This window comes from Balaenoptera acutorostrata, chromosome 15, assembly GCF_949987535.1.
Source record: "Balaenoptera acutorostrata chromosome 15, mBalAcu1.1, whole genome shotgun sequence".
Lineage (NCBI taxonomy): Eukaryota > Metazoa > Chordata > Mammalia > Artiodactyla > Balaenopteridae > Balaenoptera > Balaenoptera acutorostrata.
Window position 1 is genome coordinate 75,744,326 of NC_080078.1, and position 20,715 is coordinate 75,765,040.

General features: G+C 43.9%; 1 protein-coding gene across 6 annotated transcripts in view; it reads right to left on the reverse strand.

Annotated features, from left to right (window-relative positions):
- The window catches only part of SLC13A3 (solute carrier family 13 member 3), an 86,538-nt gene that overhangs the window by 43,408 nt on the left and 22,415 nt on the right, over positions 1 to 20,715 (reverse strand). For all 6 annotated transcript variants that reach the window (XM_007185354.2, XM_007185349.3, XM_007185350.2 and 3 more), the window contains 2 exons: positions 4,101 to 4,366; positions 1,249 to 1,409 (listed from right to left, as the gene is read on the reverse strand). In XM_007185354.2, coding sequence (XP_007185416.2) covers positions 1,249 to 1,409; positions 4,101 to 4,336 — 397 coding nt within the window. In that variant the 5' untranslated portion in view covers positions 4,337 to 4,366. The remainder of the gene's footprint in view (positions 1 to 1,248; positions 1,410 to 4,100; positions 4,367 to 20,715) is intronic.

A 20,715-nucleotide genomic window follows, 5' to 3' on the forward strand; every position in this document is an offset into this window, starting at 1 on the left:
GTTCTTTAAATCACTGGCAGACAGGCATCCTTTTACCTGCAGCCAAAAGAATTCTCACTGATGCAGCTGATTTCATGGGGAGGAGGGTGGGCTCTGCAGCCAGACTGCCTGGGTGCAAAGTTGGGCTCTACCATTTGCTCGCTGTGTGACTTGGAGAAGTCAGTTCCCCTCTCTGAGCTCTCAGTTAGTCATTTAAAAACATGGCAGCTACGTGTGTTTTGTTTTCTTTAGAACACAATTTCAGAGATTTAAGTGAATCCAATCCCTCAGTTCACGGCACATTCTCACTATCTGTTGCACAAGTCCACTCTTTTTGTTTTATTTATTAATTTGGTCCCTTTTATCCCCATTTCCCAATCCCATCCTTCCCAGAGCAACCACTGGGATGCGTTTAATGTGTAGCTTTTCCTTTGTTTATGTTCTTGCAAACATTTTGTCTTCTGTGAGTATTTTTAATTTATATAACGATATTGTGTTCTATATCTCCTTCTGGCTTTTCCAATCACAACTAGGTTTTATTAGATTTATTTATGTAACTATATGTCCCTCTAATCCTTTTTCCTAAAAGCAGCATAGTGCTCAGTGACGTGCACCCACCACCCTCAATCCCCTCCTTTACTGGCGATGGTGGCCATACCACAACCCTAACCCGAACCCGAACCCGAACCCTAACCAGCATACCACAGGGAATGCTGCACTAAACGTGGTCACACGTGTCTCCTCATGAACCAGTGTCAGAATGCCTTTAGTACTTGCATTCAGGGCCAAACCTCTGGGTTCCAGGTTATATGCACACTTAATTTGATTAAATATTTGTAGAATGCCCTTAAGAAAGGCTGACTGTCCACACTGTCTAGCAGTGCACAGAGTTCCAATGGCTCCCATTCCTGCCAACACTGGGCACTATCCAGCTTTCTTATTTTTGCCAATCTCATTGAAATAAATCTCATCATTGTTTCAAGTTGCGTAGTACCTACTTCATGAGGCTGTTTTGAGAGGCCAAGGAGTTAATGTACGTAAAGTGTTTAACTCATTGCTTAGTACATAGTAAATGCTCAATAAATGCAATTTTTTAAAAAAGGTACCATGGTTTGACTTAGTGAATTCTCAGTTATTATTATTAAACTTGGCACATAGTAGGTGCTCAATAAGTGTATCCCCTTGGCTTTCCCCAACACCCTCTGGATGTCCCCACTCCCACTCTTCCACCTTGGTGGAGTTCCTCCCAGTCCCTTCCCACAGACTCACCTGCTTTCTCTTCACTCTCCCAGCTGAGGTCTTTACGAACCTCCTGGCCAAAGAGACTCTTCAGGATGGCGCTGGCGATGGGCAGCATCATGGCCGTGGAGGCCGTGTTGCTCAGCCACATGGACAGAAAGGAGGTGGTCACCATCATCCCTAGGATGAGCCTGGGAACAGAGGGAGTTAGAGGCAGACCTAGAACTGGGGCCTCTGGTTTGCATCCCACTTGTTTACACATGGAAAGTTAACGCCCAGAGAGGACAAGCTAGTGACCAAGTGGAAACCAAATCCATTCACCGTGCTTATTCTAGATCTAAGGAAACAGACTCAGTGTATGTAAGTGAACTGACCTCAGGTGCCCAAGGTAAAATAGTTCTAAAGACACACCAACCCTGAAATTTTCTCTCCTTTGCCCACAAATCCTGGATAGCTCCCATTGCAGAATAAAGGTGTCTTGGTTTGGCACCAAGACTCTCCACTGTTTCACCCTAAGTGGTCTTCCCAGCCTCCTCTCCCCCTTCCCTTCCCACTCCTCCCAGGCACCCCTGCTCAGGCTCTGCTGAGTTTCTCGCCAGCTCCCAAACACACCTTGATGTCCTGCCTGCCTGCCATTGCTTGGTCCCTCCCACCAACAGGAATCTAAGTTTAGTGATTTGTTTTTCTTTACATTGAACTCTTAATCCACCTGGAATTTATTTAGTTGTATAGAACAAAGTCGGATCTAAGTAGAATTTTTTCCTAAAGAATACACAAATTATTCCAACACCCACCACTTCTTGAATCCTTCCCTTTCCCACGGATTTAGATTTCTTCCAGATTATTTATTGTGTTTTAAAAATCTATTTCTGAACTAGTGTCATACTGTTTTCATTGTTGTAACTTTAAAACATGTTTGACAGCAGCCTCATCCATTCTTCAAGGCCAAATGTAACCTCCTCCAAGAAGTCACCCTATAGCTCTCATGTGGGCTCATATTGCACCATGTGTCCCTTAGGTATTAAATTCTGCTTTGTGTTGGGATCAGTTCTATAGATGGAGTCTCTCCCATAGGACTGACAGTTCCTCCATGAAGAAACAGCTACAGAGCCTAGCAGAATGCCTGGCCCAGAGCAGACACTAGAAAATCATGAGTTATTCAGAACCTCCTTCTCCCTCATCGCCACCCCCATCCCCACCATAAAAAGAGCTCTCAAACCTATCCATTCAGTCCCTCTCCACTGCCACCGCCCTAGTCCAAGGTGGCACTATCTCTCGTCTGGATCCCCAGAACAGTCTCTTACCTGGGCTGCATCCAGCTTCTCACCTTCATCTGATCCCCACATGGCAGCCAAGAGGAATTTTTTTAAAAATGCAAATCTGGTCATGTCACTCCCCAGCTTAGAATTTTTTAAAGCAGAGATTGATAACCAGGGGGGCCATGGATATAATTCAGAATGGACACGATACGGGAAAATACACCTCTATTTTACTAACATCTAATAGAAATTAAATATTTCCTTCAGTGATAAACATAGGCAAAAAAGTTCAGTATTATTAGAAGGGGAGGACTTACCTGGTGGTGCAGTGGTTAAGAATCCACCTGCCAATGCAGGAGACACGGGTTCGAGCCCTGGCCCAGGAAGATCCCACATGTCGCAGAGCAACTAAGCCTGTGCGCCACAACTACTGAGCCTGTACTCTAGAGCCCGCAAGCCACAACTACTGAGCCCGCATGCCACAACTACTGAAGCCCACGCGCCTAGAGCCTGTGCTCCGCAACAAGAGAAGCCATCACAGTGAGAAGCCTGCGCACCACAACCAAGAGTAGCCCCCACTCGCCACAACTAGAGAAAGCCCGCGTGCAGCAACGAAGACCAAATGTAGCCAAAAATAAATAAATTAATTAATTAATTTAAAAAATTTTTCTCTATTAGAAGGGGAGTTGTTACCAATAAAGATCACAGACACTTCCATATCACATTATAATAGTTGAGACATCTTGGAATATCACTGACACTCAGAACCGCCTCAAAACTACAGCTATGAGGCTGTTGCTAGATCTCATCATTTATTGTGTTAATAAAGAAGTACACATAGTATTCTATCACAAATTTGCGTGGTTTTAAAAAATTGTTTGGATAAGTGCATTTTGCTGTAATTGTTGTGGTTGTTGTTTTAAATCCTATGTGTTGTGCTTTATGCATTTAAAAACATTACTGGGAAGGAATCCTTAAGATTCAACAAATTGCAAAAAAAAAAAAAAAGATGAAAAGAACAACAATGACCTTATTTTAAAGGCCATTCAATCATCTTAAAATAAAAGTTGGAATCCTAGCTAGGGGGCCCGAGGCCCTTAGGAATGGACCCTACCTCCCTGTCTCTCCAAGGCCATCTTTCCATCCACTCCCCACCCACCATGTCACCGTGGCTGGTAAGTAGAAAACCAGGATGATAAGAGCCAGCATTTACTGTGCAGGTCCAAGCTACTGTATCACCATTTTACAGGCAAAGAGAGGCTAAGTCACCTCCCAGAGCAGGAAAGGTGGGATTCAGCCCCAAGTAGTCTGAGTCAAACTGCTAATATGGCCCCCTCTAAAACTACTGGACAGGAATCCCTGGGGGTGAGGTCTGGGAATCAGCATTTCAACTGATTCCCATGTGATTCTTACGTACTTTCGAGAACTGCCCAAGGGCCTAGCACTGTGTCTGGCACACAGAGGGGCTCACTAAATATTTGAGAAACGAATAAACAAGTGGATGGTGGGACATGATGAGTTTGTTGCCCTGGATGACCAGAGGAGGAAGAGTGGGTTTGGGCTCCAAGAGATGTGGTCCCTCTGCCTCGCCACCTCTGGGCTGGACCCATTACCTGGCCTTACCTGGCCGGCTGGACCCCAGTGAGCATCAGGACCTTGAGGGCAATTCTCCGGTGCAGGTTCCACTCCTCGATGGCGCTGGCCATGATCAGACCGCTGAGGAAGAGGAAGTTGGTGTCCAGGAAGTACTGGGCGCAGACCTTGTTGGAGGGCAGGATGCCCAAGAAGGGGAAGAGGATGATGGGCAGCAAGGCCGTCACCGAGAGGGGCAGGGCCTCTGTGCACCAGTACACCGCCATGAGCAGGATGACGAACAGGCAGCGACCTTCCTGCAGGGGGGAGATGCAGGCCCAGGAGGGTCAGCAGAGCTTGGGGTGGCAGAGGGAGAAGAGGTCCTGGAGCAAGGCCCATCAGGGCCCATTCCTCGGAGAGGCAGTGGAGAGGGTAAGTGCCCAAGGCTCAGACTTTGAGCCGGTGGTGTCACCTATCTGGGCCTCATTTTGCTCAACTATAAAATGGGGAAGCTATATCTGTCCATTTTATAGGATTGTTTGACGATAAAATGAAATACCCCCATTGTCTTAGAAGTAGACCCTGAGATGAGCATGAGAGAGAAAAGTAGTTTGCTCGACAGGGAATCTCAGAAAGTTCTGGAAGGGCAGTGAGGAAGTCAGAGAAGGGCGCCAAGACAGTGTATTAACAAGAAGGTTACTACGGAGGGCAGCTGGGGCTCAATCTTGATGGGGACCCTAGAAGACAGTGTAGATCATGCCTCAGAGTAGTCCCCCTGGGAGGCAAGGAAGCTGGCTCTTTATCTGCCAGCTCTTGGTCATCACTGGTTGAGGGCTGCTCATGGGAGCGTTAACTCTCCAGCACTTCGACCTGCCGTGTGCAGCAGCCAGATAACAAGTTCGTGCAGAGCATCCAGGGTTCTGCAAGAAGCTATTGGCATGTGCAGAATGGTAACCGCCAACAGGGATGTGGACAGAGCACCAGTAGCAACTGCCGCATCCATACACGGCATTTAGCACAATGTCCAACACTTGGTACCCACTCTATAAATAGTAATAATAATTACTGATATTTATTGGGCTAGTAGGTACCAGCTATTGTTTATTCCTCACAAAATCCCAGTGAAGTACGTATAATTATTATGACCATTTGGTGGATTGGGAAACTGAGATTCCAGGAGGTCAGTAGCAAGGCAATGGTTGTGCAAACAAGACAATCTGCCTCCAGAGCCAACTCTCTTAACCAAGTACCCCACAGCTGTTATCAGCTGAATGCTAGAATCTATGCATTCAGGTTGACAATGCAATTTCAAAGATTCAAAACAAAACGGATCTGTGGTTGCCAAGGCTGGGGTTAGGATGTTTGTGTTTTGCAGAGGGGGAGCGGCAAAGGAGCACAAAGGAAACTTACTGGGGTGACAGACATGTTCTAGACCTCGATTGGGGTGGTGGTTACATGGGTTTGTACATTTGTCAAAACCTGTGAAACTATTCACCTGCTGATGAAACAAGAGCTCAGTAATGGTAACGTCTTCCGATACATCAGTGTCCCACAGGATCCATAATAAATAGTGTCTTGTTATTCCCATAGTCACTATTTAAATAAAACTGCCTACTGCCCTGACCTTGCTTTCTTATATTCTCTCAAGGCAATGATCTTGCATGTTCCAGTGAACACAGACTATTTCTTGGATTTGGTGCCATTTGGTGCCATTTATTCTTCTTACTTCTTACTCATAGTAGGTTTTGTCGACTTTATTCAGTGTCCACAGCACACTGAACTGAATTCCATCCTAACAAGCACCATCCTAATAGAACATATCTTCAGCTACACAGGACAGGCATCAAACTATGTGCAGACACTACGATTAGTTAATCCATCTAAAGGGGCAAGGTCCAATGGTCCAGGGAGACCAATGAGATGGCCTTGGCAATAATCCAAGCAACAGATACTGGCAGCTAGGGTCTGATGGGAGCACTGTAGGTAATGAGAAGTCGTCAAATTCTGGATCTATTTCTAAGATAGCTTTGCCAAGGATCTGTTATGATGTGTAAGGCAAAGAGAGAAGCCCAGGGTAATTCTAGTTGTTGGCCTCAATGGAAGAATGAGGTTGTCCCTTACTGAGAGAGGGAAGACTGTAAGACACACCTACATCCATTTCCAAACCTTGAAAACATATCCTGAGACTGCTTAACACGCCCAACATTGGAGAATTTCCATTTCCCAAGTGCCTTAGCTTTTGTACCAGTGTTTACATTCTCTCATGCAATTTACAGACCTACAAAAAGTCTCTTACAGAGGGAATTTTTGTAAAACAAATCCTCTTTTCCCATTTCTCTATTTTTTCTTTTGTTGCCTGTGCCTTTGGTGTCATATCCAAGAAATCATTGCCAAATCCAATGTCCTGAAGTTTTTGTCTTATGTTTTCTTCTTAGATTTTTATAGTTTTAGGTCTTATGTTTAGATCATGAGCACATTTTGAGTTCATTTTTGTATGTGATGTTAGATAAAGGTCTAACTTCATTCTTTTGCATATGAATATCCAGTTTTCCCAGCATAATTTGGTGAAAAGATTGTCCTTTCCCCATTGAATGGTCTTGGGACCCTCTCCAAAAATCATTTGACCATACACGTGAGGGTTTATTTCTGGGCTTTCTATTCTGTTCCATTGGTTTATATCTGTCTTTTTGCCAGTACCACACTGTTCTGATTACTGCAGCTTTGTAGTAAGCTTTGAAATCAGGAAAACTTCTGAGTCCTCCAGCTTTGTTCTTTTTCAAGATTGTTTTGGCTATTTGGGGTCCCTTGAGATTCCACATGAATTGTAGGATGGGTTTTCTATTTCCACAAAAAAAACCATTGGGGTTTTGATAGGGATTGCACTGACTCTTTAGATCACTTTGGGTAGTATTGATATCTTAACAATATTAAGTTTTCCAACCCATGAACACAAGATATGTTTCCACTTACAGTCAGTCCCCTATTTCTGATGGTTCAACTTAACGATTTTTTAAACTTTATGATGGTGTGAAAGTGATATGCATTCAGTAGAATTTTGAAGTTTGATCTTTTTCCAGGCTAGCAATATGCAGTCTGATCCTCTCTCCTGATGCTGGGCAGTGGCAGCGAGCCTCAGCTCCCAGCCAACCACACCATCATGAGGGTAAACAACCGATATACTTACAAGCATTCTGTACCCAGGCAACCATTCCGCTCCTCACTTTCAGTACAGCATTCAATAAATTACATGAGATATTCAACACTTTATTATAAAATAGGCTTTGTGTTAGACGATTTTTGCCCAACTGTAGGCTAATGTAAGTAAGCACATTTAAGGTAGGCTAGGCTAAACTATGATGTTGAGTAGGTTAGGTGTATCAAATGCATATTTGACTTATGATATTTTCAATTTACAATGTGTTTATTGGGATGTAACCCCATTGCAAGTTGAGGAAGATCTGTATTTATGTCTTTCATTTCTTTCAGCCATGTTTTGTAGTTTTCATTGTACATGTTTTTCACCTTCTTGGTTAATTCCTAAGTATTTTATCCCTTTAGATGCTATTGTAAATGAATTATTTTCTTAATTTCCTTTTTAGATTGTATAGAAATGCAACTGATTTTTGTGTGTTGACTTTGTATCCTGCTACCTTGCTGAATTCATTTATTAGTTCTCACAGTTTTGAGTTGTAGGGGTCAGGGAAGAATAATTGTAAAACAAATCAACACCACTTGAAACGAATATTTTAAGAGGTCAGATTATTGGACACACACTTTAAAGATCGAAAGTAAAAGCAATAATATGGAATCAAATACCACGACTAAAAATTGCCTAAGTTTTGATTTCCTAACATCTTTTTGGTTCCTATACCAGGCAGATTCCTACATATCAGGGATGAGAGATCTTAGATAATCACAGATTTATAAGTATTTATAACTTCCAGCCCTTTGTCCAAGCAAAATTGTATATTGAATCACAATATAAAACAGACAAACCCTGAGAGTAAAATTTAGTTAAAAGGAGTTTTTCTGGGAGAAGTGGGAAGAGGAGCTCTCTACTAGGCCCCCTGTTCGCTCCCTCCCTCCCACCCACCCTGGCAAACCGAATACCTCCCTGATCCAGGAATTCAATGGAGGACAGTCAGACCATCGCCAAGCCCCCTGCTTTACGGATATGAACACTGAGACCAGAGAGGCAACAGATAGGTGTCAGGCATGTTTCTAGAACCCCAAACTGGGGTTTCCCAGGCAGCTGAGATCCTGCGCTGCATCTGTTACAGAAAAGGACCTCTTTGTCTCAATGGGTGCTTGGAGCCAAAAGGCATCGTTCCAGGGTTCCACAGAGGCAAACAAAGGGGCAGACCCAACCCAGGTACTCCTAGTACAGCAAACAAAGATGCAGGAAAGTGGCAGCACAATAAACAGCACCCCATTTACAGAAGCTTCTGGAATGCCCACGTTCTGCCAGTGGAGTTTCAGGGACCACCCGGGAAGCCAATGAATCCAAAGGTTCAGACCACAAAAAAGCAAATTTGGCCAACAAGGTCTTCTTAGGGCTTGGAACCTGTGAGTCCACAAATGGACCCGAATATCAGTTAGAGACAGTTTTCATAGCTCAGAGAGGTCAAGTGACTACTCTGAAGATACACAGCTTCCTAGAGATGGAGCCAGGTTTTAAGTAGAAGGCCATGTCCTGGCTCCTTGTGTGGCAGAAGCGTGACACCACTTGTCTCCATCCCCTTATCCTGCTTCATTTTTCTTCATATAACCAATTGCTGCCACCTGGATTAGTCAGTGTTCTCCAGAGAAAGAGAATGGATAGGACATATCTAGATACATATAAGAGGAGATTTGTGATAGGATTTGGCTCCCACAGTTATGGAGGCCAGGAAGTCTCACGATTTCCCATCTGTGAGCAGGAGAACCAGGAGAGCTGGTGGTATAATTCAGTCCAAGGTCAAAGCCCTCAGAAGCAGGGGACTGATGGTGTAGGTTCCAATCTGAGTCCAAAAGCCTGGGAACCGGAAGCACCGATGTCCGAGGGCAGGAGAAAGTGGATGGCTCTGATCGAGCAGAAGGGAATTTGCCCTCCCTCCACCCTTTTGTTCTATTCAAGCCCTCAGTTGATTGGATGATGCCCACCACATTAGTGAGGGCAGATCTCAGTCTACTGATTGAAATGCAATCTCTTCCAGAGACATCCTCACAGATACACTAAGAAATAATGTTTCACCAACTAACTAGGCATCTCTTAGCCTAGTCAAGGTGACATAAAATTAACCTGTAAGCAGATTTTATACTTTACTGGTTTTCTCTTCCACTAGAATGTAAGCTCTAGGAGGGCAGGGATTGTGTCCCTGAAGCCAAGAACAGTGCCTGGCACATAGTAGGAACCCAAAATATTTATTGAATAACTAATACGTGCTTCTGCAACTCAGACAGTGCTTACAACATGTTCACTATCATACATTCAGCAAACATTATTCCTGACCATGTGCTAAGCACCAGACTGGGAGTTGAGACTACGAAAATGACTGAGACATAGTCATGGCACTTTTACCAGGAAATCTGACAGTGCCAATCATAGGACCATTCTCAATGGCTAGTTCTTCGCAAACTCAAATGACCTTATCAGACTCTACCCACCAAATATCCCTCAAGCGGTGTGCTGGTAAATGTTTAACAACTGGCTCTCTGAAAAAACTGCGGGTGTATATGTTTGCGTGTGTGTGTAAAAGTTCTTGATTATTATTCAATTCAGCTAAGAAGTCACTCATGTCACTGACCAGTGAGTTTAGTTCCACTATGAATGTCGGTTATGTTTTCATTTACATTAATTATTAAGACAAAACAGACACAGTGAAGGAATATGTCAGAACGTCATTCGCTTACCAATGGTGTGTCTTCTTTACTGAATCAAATGATGGTTTTCAAATACCGGAAGAATAGTTCCTCATTTTTTGTGCTAGTCACAATATAACAGCTATAGACAACACATTTTAAGTGTGATCTGTATTACTAACTTTTCCCATTACCTTCTTAAGTCTAGACAAGCAACCAAACAATGAGCTAAGCCCTGATTTGTAGTGTTTAGTGATTTCTATGGTGTAAATACGCCCACATGGCTGATTTCAAGCCACCAAGTTACATCACTGAGCACAGTGTTGGAAAGAGATGGACTGTATCACAACACTCCACAGTAATTCCTCCGCACATATAGATGTAAATAACAGTAGATGTAAATAACCTCAAGACCATAGATAATAGTAAAACAATTAGGAAGTGATGAGTTTTGACTATCTATTACCTTTGTTTTGATATAATTTTTTAACCCCAATTAATAAAATTTCATTTAAAATAGTATCTATGTTTAACAACTACCTAGCAAAATTCATGAAAATGTAACCATTAGGTCTCGTGAGCCAGTACATGGGCTCCAGTCACTCTGTGGGCCTCCAGGCAGAAGAACATCCATGGAAAGCCCTCAAGGAATCTGGGTCACATTCTGGTGCAAACTTGACATTCTTCAACCCATGTGTGGTATCATGCTCCATAATGCATCCATTGTTTAAAAATATACAATTATTTGCTGTCAAAGTTGGAAACTTGCTGCTGGCTTTGGAAGACACAACTATCCTGTTTTATGCACCACCTGACAGACCAATAGGTATTCCAGTTTGAAGAATAATATGTCTGTCTTAATCAGCTCAGGTTGCTACAAGCAAATACCACAGACTGGGTGGCTTAAACAGGAGACATTTATTTCTCACAGTTCTGGAGACTGGAGGATCTAAGATCCAGGTGCCAGAAGATTTGGGTTGTGCGGAGAGCTCTCTTCCTGGCTTACAGACGGCTGTCTTTTCCTTATGTCCCCACATGGTCCTTCCTTGGTGCCAGGCATGCAGAAACAAGCTCTCTTCTTATAAGGGCTATAATTCCATCATGGGGGCCCCCCCGCCCTCATGAACTAATCTAATCTTACAGCTTCGAAAGGATACTAAATGGATAGTATGAACTACTTTATACCAATAAATTTGATAACTCAGAGGAAACAGAAAAACTTCTTGAAAAACATAACTTATCCAACTATCAGAAAAGAAAAGCTGAATATTTCATTGTCTATTAAAGAGAATCAATCATTTAAAAACTCCCCTCAAAAAACAACAACAACAACAAAACCCTCTAAGTCCTGCTGACCTCAATGGTAATTCTACTAAACATTTAAGGACTAAGTAATACCCATCTTACACAAACCCTTCCAGAGAATAGAGAAAAGAGGAGCATTTCCCAATTCATTTTGTGAGGCCACGGTAACCCTGCTACCTGGGTTATCCTTACAAGGGCACGAAAAGAAAAGAAAAGAGAATATTATAATGGTTGAGGTCAGTGGCATGAAAAGCCACCTGGAAAATATGAACCCTAAGAAGCTCTGTTCAGAGCTGCCTTTTCTATCCTGCCTCACATCACTATGCAGGAGAATAATTATGATAATAATGACAACCAAAACCACCAACATGTTTTGAGTATTTATTAAGTTCCAGGTATTTTACATGTATTAATTCATTTAATGAGAGGTCCTATTATTTTTCAGAGGGGATTATAAATGACATCGATTTAGTCATGCATGTAAAGCTGTGACCCAGGTAATTCGGTCCCAGGGTAGTGTTGCTGTTCATGAACTGCACATCTAAACAGAAATTCTAATCTTTAAACTCTCTTCCCCTAAACATTTAAAGGGCTCCGAGTATAATGAGAGTTAATGAACAAGTGCTTACAACTGACCAGGTACTTTTCCTAGTAATTTACATGCATTAACTCATTCCGTTCCACAGCCACGCTTGCAGGCAGGTATTATTATCTCCATTTTAGCAATGGGACAACTAAGGCAAAGAGGGTAAGTCAGGTAACCTGCCCGAGGTTGCTGAGGCAGAGCCAGGATTTGAACCCAAGGCGGTCTGACTCCAGAGTTTGCACTCTGTACCACTCCACATCTCTGCATGATCCATGGGTGCCCTTGCCACATTCCTGCAGCCTCTAACTCTCTAGCATCCCTGGAATCTCTCGCATTCCTAGACCAAAAGAACCCCTCTCAAGCCTGGCCTTGCCATCTATGTCCCTCCATCACTTCTCGTCTGTGCCCCACTGTCTCCAAAGGGCATGCTTTTAATAATCACCATGTCCCCTCCCAATACTCCCATCCAGGAGCCTCATCCTTCCTTCCATTTTGGCTCTTTTTCTCTAGAGAATAATCTAACTGGAAGCTATAGTCCTCCCTCTCTTCATAGGATAGCAACCACCACCACCACAGTAAGACTACTAAGACTCAACATTTACTGAGAATGTACTATGTGCCAGACACCATTCCAACTACTGTCCCTGTGTTATCTCAGTTTACTTGTGATTGTCACAACAGCCTTATGAAGTAGGTCCTGTGATTATCTCCATTTAACAGATAAGGAAACTAATGCACAGAGTGATTAAGTAACCTGGCCAAGGTCACAAGGGCGGCCTACTGGATAAAACAGGCAGGTTCCGGGGCCTCCGCTTAGCATTATGTCAGTACAGAAGGGGGAGATGGAGAGAAGCTAAGCAGGCTACTTCCAAATGTCCAATCAGCATCCGGATGAATAGCAATGAATGAATTTTTTAGCATAAGTATAACCCATGTAACATTTGGGATATACTTATACTAAAAAAATTATTCACTGTTCATCTGAAACTCAAAGTCAACTGGGCACCCTGTATTTTATCTGGCAACCCTAGCTGGACAGATACTCCAAAGATGTGAGGAGGAAAATCCCGAGTGTTCCTTGAGGGCCAGAGGTGGGTCACCAGGGCCACTTTAAATCCTGCCTAAGAAGTCTGCTTCTATCTAGGACCCCCCAAAAAGTTCACATGCAGCAAACCAATGGAAAACCAGGCACTGGAGGGGCGCAGCCTATCAGAGAAAATGTATCCCACAAGGAAAGTGTTTCTGGAGTGGGGACCCTCTATTCCCCCACCTCCTGCGATGCGCGCAAGACAATGTGTCAGGGGACGTACCAGGCCCCCAGCGGGGGAAGCCAGCCGAGCAGAGGAGCCGCAAGCACGCACCTGCTCCCCAGGCTCCTCTTGCCCTCCTGGCTTCTCTCACACTGGATGGCAGAGACCTCTCTCTAGAACATGAGGAAGAGGAAGAACTTAAAGGGGGAGTCCGGGAGAGAAGGATCTCCCTCTCAGTGGCTCCCAGCCCGTGGAGCACCCGGGTAGGGGAGGGAAAAAGACTTCCTCGAACCAAGTTCCACATTTTGATCCTTGCCTGGAACTGAACATTGACTTTCTGAATAGAGATCGTGTTTGTATATTCAAGTAACTGGAGGATTTTAATTCCTTCTCAAGAGTGATGGGGAAAGTCATGGTCTGCAGGAATTTTAGTCCAGGTTATAGGGGAAGGACGTCCCCTACTGAATACATTTTAGAGCAATAGCTGGCGAGAAAAATAAACATGACTTTTTTTTAAAAATTAGCTTTATGAGCTATAGTTTACGTACAATAAAATGCGTCCATTGTAAGTGTACAGTTTGCATTTCAACAAATGTACGTACCCATACAACCACCATCCCAGTCAAGACATAGAACATTTCCAATAAAGAAATATACATACAAAGGACTATTACTCAGCCATAAAAAAGAATGAAATAATGCCATATGCAGCAACATGAATGGATGTAGAGATTATCATACTATGTGAAGTAAGTCAGATAGAGAAAGACAAATATATGATATCACTTGTATGTGGAATCTAAAAAAATGATACAAATGAACTTATTTACAAAACAGAAACAGACTCACAGACATAGAAAACAAACTTATCAAAGGGGAAAGGTTGGGGGGATAAATTAGGACTTTGGGATTAGCAGATAAAAACTACCATATATAAAATAGAGGACCTACTGCATAGCCCAGGGAACTATATTCAATATCTTATAATAAACTGTAATGGAAAAGAACCTGAGAAAGAATATATATATATGTATATACGTATAACTGAATCACTTTGCCGTACACCAGAAACTAACAGAACATTGTAAATCAACTATAGTTTAAAAAAAAAGGTATAGAATATTTCCATCCCCCAGAAAGTTCCCCTTAGCCCCTTTCAGGTCAATCCTCACGTCCCCTCCAAAACACTGCTGTGATTTCCATTGCTATAGATTGGTTTCTCCTGTTCTTGGACTTTACTTAAATGAAATGATGTACTTTTGTATTTCCTGCTCAGTATAATGCCTGTGGATTCATCCATGAAGTTGCATGTATCAGCAGTTAATTCTTTTTTACTACTGCATAGTATTCCATCCTGTAAATATACCACTCTTTCTTTGTACATCTTCTTGCTGGTGGAAAGTGGAGTGTTTCCATTTTGGCATTATTATGAATAAAGCTGCTGTAAATATTCAAGGACTTCTGCTTCGGGGGTGACATTCTGCCAGTTCTTTAGTGCAATGTATTAATTCTGCACATTATAGAATGGGGGGGGAGGGGGAGAAGTGTTGGTAAATTCTGGCTGCAAGTGTTGCCTTTCAAAGGCCTTGAGTCCCAGGCATGCATTCTCCCTCTCCCTCTTTCCCCTCTTTTCTCTCTCTGTTTCTCTCGCTCCCTCCTATTCTCTCCTCGCTCTCTGGGTGCTCTTGCCGGGATGTCAACATCAATCCTTTGTGGAGGAATGATTCCAGATACGGCATGTGTCAGCCAGGGAGGTGACGTGAGGGAAATGACAAGAGTTGGGAAGTCGATCCTTGGCCCACATGGGGCTTGGGCAGTGAGTGGGTCAAGAGTGTTTCATTACCTTGCTGGTTAGGGATTGCAGCAGGGCTGAGGTGACCCCAAATAGCTTCCCTGCCCCAGCTGAGCTTCCTGTGGGCAAACTGGATTCAGAATTGCCATCTGGATGCCAGACATCTGGTGAGGAATTAATAAGTACTACTGCCCCTCACCCCCACCCCTCCACCCTGGTGGGCCGAGCAAAAGTCTCCCAGGAGGCATGGAGGCAGCGACCAGAGAGCTGGCCTGTGGACACTAAGTGGTGGGCTCTCAGACATCCAGCGGGCCAAGCCCGTTCCCACCTCCAGGTCTTTGCACCTGCTGTCTCCTCTGCCTGGCCCTCACTCCTTGATCTCTGGCCCCTTGATCTCTGCCCAGCTCATTCCTTCTTGTTGTTCGGTCTCATCTCAAAGGTCACCTCTTCACAGACCACGCTATTGTCTGTGGTCTGATCTCCACCATCCAGCCTTGTTCTTGTCAAGCACTTACCAATGGCCGAAGTATTTCTTGTTTGTTCACTTATCATTAGCTCTCTTCCCACCAGACTGTAAGCTCCATACAAACAGGGCCCTTGTCTGTGTTTGTTCACCTCTGTCTTCAGGGCCTCGATGGACATTTTTTAAATGAATGATTAAGTACTCTAAATCAGGCATCACAAACTCAAATGCAAGGGACAATTTAATGAACGAAGTGGGCTGGCGTAAGAAATATCACCTTGTTTTCTCAAGTCTGATTTGCAATTCTGACAGTGTTGTGGGTACAGAAAACCATCCTTTTAGCAGGGAAAAAAATGCCCAAGTTTGATGATAAATTACAGCTGGCACTGGGCTTTAGTGTCATGGGTGCAGTAGGGAGGAGTGGGGACCGTGGTGAAGTGGGGAATATAGGCCCCTTGGAAACAGCAACTGCTGCTCAGCTCCTGGCTGTTGCCATGGGGAAACGTGGGGCCCATGATGCCAGATCTCCTGTTTTTTCAAGAGAAGCTTGAAATTGTGCTTTTATGTGAAATCTCACCATTTTAAATGATTTGCTCATTAAAAGGAAAGTGTGGGCCAAAAAACACATCTGCAAAATGCATCAGACCCATGGTCATCACTTTATGACCTCTCGTCTAAATGGTTTTAATTAGTGGAAAATCCCAGAAAAGTGCTCACACATACACAACTTGGAATCTAATGTCAAGTTGTTTCACAGATTACTAGGAATCAGGATGCTCTGTGAAAAATCCCTGCTCCGTCTTAAAATCCCCATTTTACAGGTATAGAAACTGAGGTCACAGGAGGAGTGATCTCTTCAGGACTACACAGAGCACAAGAGAAGATCTCATGGCTCCCAGTCCAAATAGTGGATCAGGGAGTGGGGTCCAGTGAATCCATGATTTTACTCCAGTGCACAGCACGTCTGACCCACCTCTACCTCTGGGCCCCGTTTGGTGAACTCAGAGCAGCCACCTGGACACAGGGAGAGTCAGCCTGCGTGTCTGCAGAATGGAATCTTCCTTTGATCCCTCAAGGGCAGATTAGGGTAGAAGGAGGGTAGAAGGCTAGAGTCACATGATCCCGAGACCCTGTTCCTTTGAATTTTAACTTCTGGAGTCCAGAGGTGGGGGAAAGTGTCTGATCTTGCAGGCTCACTTTCTGGGTCATCTCAAGAGTCAGCAGTCTGCCACTTTGCCACTTGTTCTGTCCAGAGGCTCAGCTTCAGGAAGGGGAATCTTGCTGAGGTGGCCCAGGGTAGATGGAGTCGTGGCTCCAGGTAAAACATCTCTCACATCCCCAGCCTGTCCCCTCTGCCAGCAGAAGCTGGAGTGACTCAGCTGAAACCTCCAGGGGTGGACAAGCCCGAAGGAGACTGCAGCCCGAGAAGACAGGGGCCAGAAGCCAGAAGGCTGGTCCTAATTATGAAGGCTGAATGATCCCAGAGGCCAGAATTTGGAAGAACTTGATGTGGATGTGCTTGGGAGATGGCTGAAGTGGAAAGTGGTCAGCTTTATTTTTCAGAAGGGAAAAGAATGACAAGGAAATCTCTAAGCTGGGCTGTCCAAATATAGTAGCTTCAGGCCACCTGTGGCTATGTAAGTTTGAATTCATTAAAGTTAAATGAAATTTAGAATTCCAGTTACTCAGTCACACGAGTCACATTTCAAGTGTTCCACAGCTACGTGAGACTAGTGTCTACCTTTCTGGATGGAGCAGATCTGGAACATCCCATCACCACAGAAAGTTCTGTTGGACAGAGCTACTCTAGAGCATTCGGGACTGAGGGCCGGGAAGCCTGGGTGTAGTGGTTTGGCCACTGAATTCTTGCGTCAAGTCACTGAGTTCATTCATCTGCAAATTGGAAATAATTTTGCGATGTCTACGTCACAGAGGATCCCATTAGAATGAATGCACGTGAAAGCATTTTGAAATATGTACTTGACAGGCAGACTATTTTAGGAGTGAGATTATGAATAAATGTGTTCATTATATGCTCTGCTTTTCCAAATTTCAACAATAAATATATATATTTTTTAAAGTAGACGTTCCCTGAATACACAGTTAATATATCTGTAAAATTCTGGGGTTATGCTTTCTTTTTCTGAGAATTAGGAGAGATTTCACCGTGCAGAAATTTGAGGCCAGCCTGATTTCTTCCCTCTTACAGCTCATCAAAATTTTTGCCTGGATAGCCATAAGATTTTTTGGTTGAATCCTCAAGTTCATTCATGTTACCATGAATACCAGTGTTGATGAGTCTCTATAAGTTTTTTTCTGGGAGACAGAAAATTTGCATATGTTTTAAGTTAGTTTGGTTTCAGAGACGTTTTCTACTATTAAAGATTCCAATATTGTTTTCTGTTTTACTTGTTTGATTTCTTTTTCTTTCTTCTTCAGCAATACTAATTATGCAGAAGTTAGATTTCCTTTGTCCCCCCTATTGATCATCTTTCTTTCATACTTTTTTACTCTTTCTTTCCCACTTCATTTTGTTCAATCTTCTTTAGCCTGTGTAACATGTCCTTAATTATGTTTTTAATATTTTCCATTTTGCTGTTTCTAAAAGAGCTTTTATAATAGAGTGGCTTTACTTTTCTCCTCCCTCCACTTCCAGAAGACTGTTTTTTTCATCTCCATCTACTTTTTATTATCTCTTCTTTGACCTTTTATTTCTCATCTTGAGATTTATTTTAGGAAGGCCATCATTTCTTTCATTTTTTGTGTATTTCACAGAGAAATGTCTGTTCAGTAGTTTCTCTTCATTACACAGCTCTTCCAGTATTTATTCTTTGTCTACTTTTCATTTGATGTTCCTTTTCTTCTTATTTCTCACACAGTCTTTTTGTAGGTCCCATGCTGGCTACTTAGCACAGTTCTTTGTTAAAAGAAAGTGTGGGGAGAGGGGCTAGGAGGAAGCTGGGGCAGCAGGTGTCTATGCAGTAGCCCTGTGGATTATCTCAGAACCCTTCCTCACCACCACTTCCCTGAAATATATCTCTACTCTAAGCAATAGACTTAGTGTGGAGATTAAGTGTAAAGACCCAAGAATGTCACAGTTCTTCAGTATCTCCTTGAGTAAGTCTCTTCGACTTATGAGAGAGAAAATTAGAACCCATACAACCATATGGTTGATCGTTACCCATCCTTCTCTCACCTGCCACTTTAACATCCTGCTTCTTACCAATGGTCTTCGAGCCTCTTCATCCAGTCCATCTGAACTCTAAACTGTCACATGCATTTCAGCGACTCTCCCTTCCCGTGTGCATGCTTCAGGCTTTGCTGGGATTAGGAAGGGCTCATAGAGTTGAAAAATACTTCTGGAGAATTCTGCCTCCTGCCCAGGGGCTGCAGAAGCTCTTGGTTCCCTCCTGCAATTTGGTCCAAATCCCACCACCATTGTCAGCTCTTCTTCACAAACCAAGGGCGGGATTGTGGTCTGCCCTTCTTTCATCAGAGATGGCATTTTCTTCTCCATTTGTTGCTTTTTGTTGCTGTTTTCAGACTGCTTCAGAAAGGTGAATGGAACAGAAAAGTCTGGACTCCACCAACTTAAACCAGAAGTGCCTTCCACCTAATAATTTTGTCATCAGAAAGTACTATATTTCCTTTTGCTTATCTGTATTTTCTAATCTTCCTTCAATAAACATGCACTGTAGAAATAGTATGGGCTTTGGAATCAGACAAGCCTGAGCTCAATCCTTCCACACTCTAGCTGTGTGACCTAGTTATTTAACTGCCCTCACCCTCAGTTTCCCTGTGTGCTATAGGCACATAATAATAGTACCTACCTCGGAGAGTGATTTATTTCATATAAAATAACCACTGACCCAGTGATGGACACGTGGGAATGCTCAACAAATATGAGCTATTGTTACGTTGTAATAATTATTAAAAATCATATATTAATGTTACTTTATTCTTAATAATACAAGTTTAATTTCTTAAACGCTGAGCTTCAAACACATTGTTCTTAAATCTTTAAATAAATCCTAAAATATCAGAGCCAGAATGAACCTGAGATTACTTAATCTAGTGGTTCTCAATAGGGGATGATTTTGACCTCCAGGGGACAAGGGGACATTTTTGGGTGATTGGAGGGGATGATGCTAGTGGCATCTAGTGGGTAGAGGCAAGGGATGATACTAGACATCCTACAGTGCCCCACAACAGAAAATTATTTGCTCCCAATAGGATCAATGTCACCAGTGCTGAGGCTGAGAAACCCTGGTCTAATTTAACCCCTAATACAATGACTGCCCAGAGAAGGAAAGTAGCTTGCCTGAGGTCACACAGCAAGTCAGAAGTAAGGACTTGTTTTACCTTGTTTCATGGAAAGACCATTGTGCCCTGAGGCTTATCAGACAGCAGGAGTTGAGAGCTGGGCTGGGACCAGGGTGAGGCAGGTGCATGACCCTGACAGTGAGTCCCTCCTTAAACTTTGTTCCCAGGGTGCCTCACCTGGCTCTCCCTAGTCCTGACCCTGGTTGGGAGCAAGAATTGGGCCAGGGGTCCCCTTAGTCCCTGACCAGCCTGATTCATGCCAACCCAACCCAGACATTTCTTACAGGAAGCTTTATAATCCCCCCGCCAAAGAAATCCCAGCTTCTCAGGCTCAGCCAATCCATAACCACGGGGATTAAAGTCTGCAGGCAAAACACGCAGAGGTGACAGGGGAGAAAGAAGAAAGTGCCATGTCAGGCGGTTAATTTTTGAGCTGGGGAATGATTTCCAGGCAGACACACGGCAACTTTTCCCCCATTGCCCTCAAGTCTGCCCCCCTCACTCAGGAAAAGAAAGAAAGAGAAATGGTGTGTTCTCCGAGCCCAGGGCAGGAGCTGTCCGGAAACTGCATCCACCACTACCTTCCCTCCTGTGCCCCATCTCCCCGCTGGGTTGAGTTTTTGTCAAGGCACTGGGCTGTGACCAGGCTCTCAGCAGGCACTGGAGGCTCCATGCCAGGCCCTTCAGGGAGCAGGACCAGGGCCAGCTGCCCACAGTGGTGCCCTCCTGCTGCCCACTAGAGGCCCATTCCCCAGGAGTGTCCAGGGCCAGGGCTGTGGGAAGCCCTGAACATTGAACTCTAGAAAGGCCAAAGCCATGCCTTAAACCTCTCAGTATCCCCTCATCACCCCCAGCCCAAGGCTGGGCCTACACAGTGGTCAAAACCCCTGGGGCCACTCAGGGCTTGAAGCACGGTGGCTCAGGCATCCATGACTGGTGTGAGTGGCCTTGGGCAGGCTCGGAGCTCAGTTAGCTCACAGATAACCCAGGAACGATGGCATCTCAGAGTCACAGTGGTACAGCACCTGGAAAATGACGAGTTCCCGAGAAGCTGGAGCTGTCGGGATCAGCAGAAAGAGCAGTGGACAGGGAGCTAGGAGACGGGG